The 4857-nt window shown below is 36.0% G+C and overlaps 2 protein-coding genes across 2 annotated transcripts in view; both read left to right on the forward strand.

Annotated features, from left to right (window-relative positions):
- Nucleotides 1-1305, forward strand: part of LOC107559493 (splicing factor U2AF 35 kDa subunit-like) — a 5524-nt gene extending 4219 nt beyond the window's left edge. Inside the window, exon 8 of the mRNA XM_016243341.1 lies at nucleotides 1292-1305. Coding sequence (XP_016098827.1) covers nucleotides 1292-1305 — 14 coding nt within the window. The remainder of the gene's footprint in view (nucleotides 1-1291) is intronic.
- LOC107559507 (splicing factor U2AF 35 kDa subunit-like) lies at nucleotides 1262-4014 on the forward strand. The gene is made up of 4 exons (XM_016243362.1): nucleotides 1262-1390; nucleotides 1789-1922; nucleotides 2186-2278; nucleotides 3712-4014. The coding sequence occupies exons 1-4, from the start codon at nucleotides 1307-1309 to the stop codon at nucleotides 3848-3850; spliced, it is 450 nt and encodes a 149-aa protein (XP_016098848.1). The 5' UTR covers nucleotides 1262-1306; the 3' UTR covers nucleotides 3851-4014.
- The last annotated feature ends 843 nt before the right edge of the window (nucleotides 4015-4857 follow it).

The raw sequence follows: 4857 nt of genomic DNA on the forward strand, positions 1-4857 counted from the left end.
TTGTTTGTCATTTCTCTGATCACAAATGCAGACATGGTTTTATGTTTAAGCGGCGCGATGCAATGCGTAAAAAGACAGTATAAGTCATTATAATCAGTAATTATGTCCCCACTGGATGCAACGAATGCCTCGTTTATAATGGGTTTTCATGTTTTTGAATCATCGCTCCGGCCGGACAGGGTATCACAGTATGGTGAGGGGCGTAACATTTCCGTCACACGCTTGAGGTATTCGGCCAATCACAGCGCACTGGATAGCTTGCCCATCACAGCACACCTCGCTTTTCAGACCGATGAGCTTTGTAAGATGTGTTTCAGAAAGGCGGGGCATAGAGTAGAAACATTAATGTACAGTATGTGGAAAATAATGTGTTTTTTTAACCTTAAACCGCATAAACACATTTCATTACACCAAATACACAAAATAATGTTCTTTTTAGCAACATCATATGACCCCTTTAATGTAACTGATTCAAGCCGTTAAACACAATCAGAGAAGCAATGGGAGTATTAGGGAATTTCAAAATAGTCTTTTCCAAGCTTGAGTTCAAAGTTCAAACCACGGACATTTCTATTATGAATCATCATTTTCTAGTGCTCTTTTCTACATTATTTCATAGGCTAGATATTGCTGTTGTAAGGAGTAAAGTTTCTTTCAAGAAAAATGGCTGCTGTGGATATAACCTCGTGCCTATCATTCAAAAGTTTGGGCTCAGTTTTTTTGTTTTTTAGGAAATTTAAATCATCTTTAATTGCTACAAAATATTTATATTTCAAATAAATGCTGTTATTTATTTATTTTTTTTAAGTTTCTGTTCATCAAAAAGTCCTGTAAAAATGTATCATGGTTTCTACAAAAATATGTAGTTTCTTATGCAGCAAATCAGCATATTAGAATGATTCCTTAAGGAGCATGTGAAGATGATTGGAGTAGATGCTGAAGACTGGAGTAATGATGCTGAAAATTCAGCTTTGCATCACAGGAATATATTACATTTTAAAATATATTAAAATTTAAATAGTAATATTTCACAATATTTACTGTATTTTTGAGCAAATAAATGCGTCCTTAGTGAGCCTAAGAGACTTCTTTCAAAAACATTGAAATATCTTCCCAACTCCAAACTTTTGAATGGTGGTGCATGTCTTATGACAGCTATTCTTTCAGAATGATGGGACAGATATAGGCGATACAGTTTGGCCCTGTTTGTTGCATCAGTTGTATTTTTAGGCTAAAAATCACAAATTGCAGATTTTATGCTCCAATATGGCTTTAAATTCATTGTTTACAGGAGGTCTTCGCTGAAATGGAGGAGAAATATGGAGAGGTTGAGGAGATGAATGTGTGTGATAATTTAGGAGATCACTTGGTGGGAAATGTCTATGTGAAGGTGAGAGAATTTGCAGTGTATTTACGTTGTAATAATAATTTGTTAATTTAATTTACTATTTAAAACTTTGACATTTGTTGAATTTGTAATGGTCCAAACTTAGAATTTGTGATTCAACAGTTAAATCTATCTGTACATTTTAACAGTTGTGTGTGCCATTTTGTTATAGCTAGGGTTACTTGGTACTTTTTTTTGGCAACTCATACCCATATGATATTATTATTATTAAAAGTAATTTGTGGAAATTTGTTTTTGTAATCTTTTTAGTTTTGCCACCATTGTATAAAAGCAGTAATCAGCTTGAGGCTGTTTTATCATGGTTAAATGCATCTTTGTGCTTAAAAACACCCCTTAGTGCAGCAGAGAAACAACTAAAACTTTGCTTTTTTTGTGTGTAGTTCCGCCGTGAAGAAGATGCAGAGAAAGCGGTGATTAACTTGAATAACCGCTGGTTTAATGGCCAGCCCATCCATGCTGAGCTCTCACCTGTCACCGATTTCAGAGAGGCCTGTTGTCGACAGTATGAAATGGGGTAAGTGACTGAACAAGCATCAGAGAGTGCTGCACATCTTCCCTTCCCGCACACTCTAATGCAGCATTCCCAGATGTATGTTTACCTCTCTTCCCTCTTCAAATTGATGTTTACTGATACCTGGTGCCTAAGCCTGAGCAACTGTCCCATTGTACATGATTTGTTGATTCAGGTGAAGGTGTGTACTGAAATAGTGTTGTTTTCTTAAACTGTGTTCCACTGGCTTCACTGTGACTGACTGCAGTACTTGTGTGTTCCCGCAGAGAGTGCACTCGAGGAGGCTTCTGCAACTTCATGCACCTGAAGCCAATCTCAAGGGAACTCCGAAGAGATCTGTATGGTCGCAGGAGGAAGAGGTCTGTCTGATTTAAAACTCAAAAGCATAAAGATTGTTACAGAACACTTGTGTCGATCTGCTTGCAAATAAAAGCCACTAAATATTGTGAAATAATATTACAATTTAAAATAACTGTTTTCTATTAAATCTATTTTAAAATGTCATTTATTCCTGTGATGCAAAGCTAAATTTTCAGCATCATTACTCCAGTCTTCAGCATTACATGATACTTCAGAAATCATTCTAAGATGCTGATTGCTGCTCTAGAAACATATCCTGTTTAGGGCTCGACAATAAGGACTGCCTGATGGCCAGGGTGAAAGATGTGTAATAGTTGACAGATTTGTCATGAATGTTTATCATTTACACGTCTTTTAAGCCTCGCCAATTAAAAAATTCAAGTGATTTTAAAGCATTCAAGGGCACAAAGACGCTACAGACAACTATATTCAGTACTCACGTGCTGTGTTGTGTATGCACAGCGCGCACATAGAGAGCTGCGCTTTATAACAGAAAAATACACCTTGCCAATTTGAACGTTCAAGATATTTTAAATCGTTCAAGTGCTAGAAGATGTGAATAGCAACTCCATTCAGTGTGTTCTGTGTGCACAGCGCACACACAGGCAGCCCCGTCTCAGTTATCGCCCAAGCCTCGTATTGTGTTTCTTTCCACGTCATCTTGAGCTTTAATGGACAAATACATACAAAAGTATGTCAAAATACCGGTCTCGGCGAGTATCCTCGAAAGCGGTCAGTTATGTCGTAAGTAACATCTGAGAAAGAAGTCGGATGTGTATTATTATATTTGATCCATGCATTGTCTCAAAGTGACCGCAGCTGCTGTCGGTGTCCTTAATGTAAATAATAATAAAAAAGAAACACTGTTCCTGAACACATACAAACCTAAAGCATAGTGGTTTGTTCTTTTTGTTTGTGCTATTGCTTGTAATTTGTTAATTTGTTCTTATTTACCATCTGTTCACTTGTCTTTAATAATGTTTGAACTTTATATTTCTTTAGGCTAGTAGTTGCTGTGGAATTGGAATTGAGAATTGTAATTGTTTTTAATTGAAATTTTGGTATCCTATATGCTCATTTATTAGATAACATGGGTAAAAAAAACTTTTTTATTTTTGTGGAAAGGCAAGTAAAAAACCATCGTTGAGCCCTGCTATTATCATTTTTCAAAACAGTTAATATTTTGTGGAAACTGTGATGCATGTTTGTTCAGGATTCTTTGATGAATAGAAAGTTAAAAAGAACTGCATTTATTTGAAACCGTATAAATGTTTTTACTGTCACTTTTGATCAATTTAATGCATTCTTGCTGAATAGAGTATTTATTTTTTATTTTTTTAAAGTAAGTTTACTCATTCCAAATGTTTGAAAGCTACTGTATAAATGGACTGGTTTTGGACAGGTTAGTAAGCTTGTTCTTTGTTCTATACAGGCATCGCTCCCGTTCACGTTCCCGTGAACGTCGTTCTCGCTCAAGGGAACGCAATAGAGGAGGAGGAGGAGGAGGAGGAGGAGGAAGAGAGCGAGAGAGACGGAGGTCAAGAGATAGAGAACGCTCTGGACGGTTTTAAAATGTCCATCTTTCTTGAAACCAACATTCAATTCCAAACCCTGCCCTAGTGTCTCCTGGTGAAATGTGATAAATGTTGATTTTATTTCCTCCCCGATTTCTTTTCCACTGACCTTTTTATGCGAGTTTTGTTTGCTTTTCAATAAAGATACCTTCATCGTTTTACTGCCTTTCGGTAGTTACAGTATTCTCATCTAAATTCTATGTTATGCTTGCATGGTTTTCACATGTACCTTCTAACAATGAAGGCAGTGTTTAGTAATCAAGTTTCTGGATTTTTTTACCCAGTAATTTAAAGTTTTTCATTTAGCAGAAATTATCAAACTGTTCTCAAATTTCGCTGTAATCCCTATAGGTGACTAATGCATTTTGCTAAAGCTATTTTAATGGCAGGGAACAATATGCACCTAACAAATATCAGGTCACACAATGAATGACCTGGTTAATTTAGGATTGTTGGTAACAAAACTGCGTTTGGTTGATTATATCCAAATAACTAACATGTCTGAGTTTTGAAAGTTTATTTTAACGACTATTTGTTGAGTACTACGATTTTCAGATTTGAACTTTCTCAGAAGTTAAACACCCATTTTATTACAAAGCACTATGGATTATTACGTGATTCTGATTAGTCACAAAAATGTGCAAAACATTTTTTTCAATCATGAACACTGAACCATATTTGGTGGTTTCCATGCAATGTATCACGCACCCCTGTTTTCATAATTTATATCAGGGCTATTCAGTTAGCTTCATTTGGGGGCGGATTATCAAATTGAAAAGTAGAAGAGGGGGGCAAGGGGGTGGGGGCCTGTCCCAATCTCCTTCCGGGGGGGCCTAACAAATTAAAATGCATATTCAGCAGTAAAATGAACTAATATTACCAACAGTAACATCTAAGGTTAACAATTTTTATAGGGTTAAACTAAAGTATTTTGACTGAGTTGTTAATGCATGGCTACCATGGTTAAATGTAACTATAATTAATGTTAAGGTTTCTATAAAACT

This window comes from Sinocyclocheilus grahami, unplaced genomic scaffold (genome assembly GCF_001515645.1).
Source record: "Sinocyclocheilus grahami isolate Dianchi unplaced genomic scaffold, SAMN03320097.WGS_v1.1 scaffold688.1, whole genome shotgun sequence".
In the NCBI taxonomy this organism is placed as follows: domain Eukaryota; kingdom Metazoa; phylum Chordata; class Actinopteri; order Cypriniformes; family Cyprinidae; genus Sinocyclocheilus; species Sinocyclocheilus grahami.

Coding starts and splice junctions, on each gene's coding strand:
- LOC107559507 (XM_016243362.1), top strand. CDS start 1,307: ATGGAGGAGAAATATGGAGAGGTTGAGGAGATGAATGTGTGTGATAAT. Junction 1,391..1,788: donor TGGGAAATGTCTATGTGAAG/GTGAGAGAATTT, acceptor TTTTGTGTGTAG/TTCCGCCGTGAAGAAGATGC. Junction 2,279..3,711: donor TATGGTCGCAGGAGGAAGAG/GTCTGTCTGATT, acceptor TGTTCTATACAG/GCATCGCTCCCGTTCACGTT.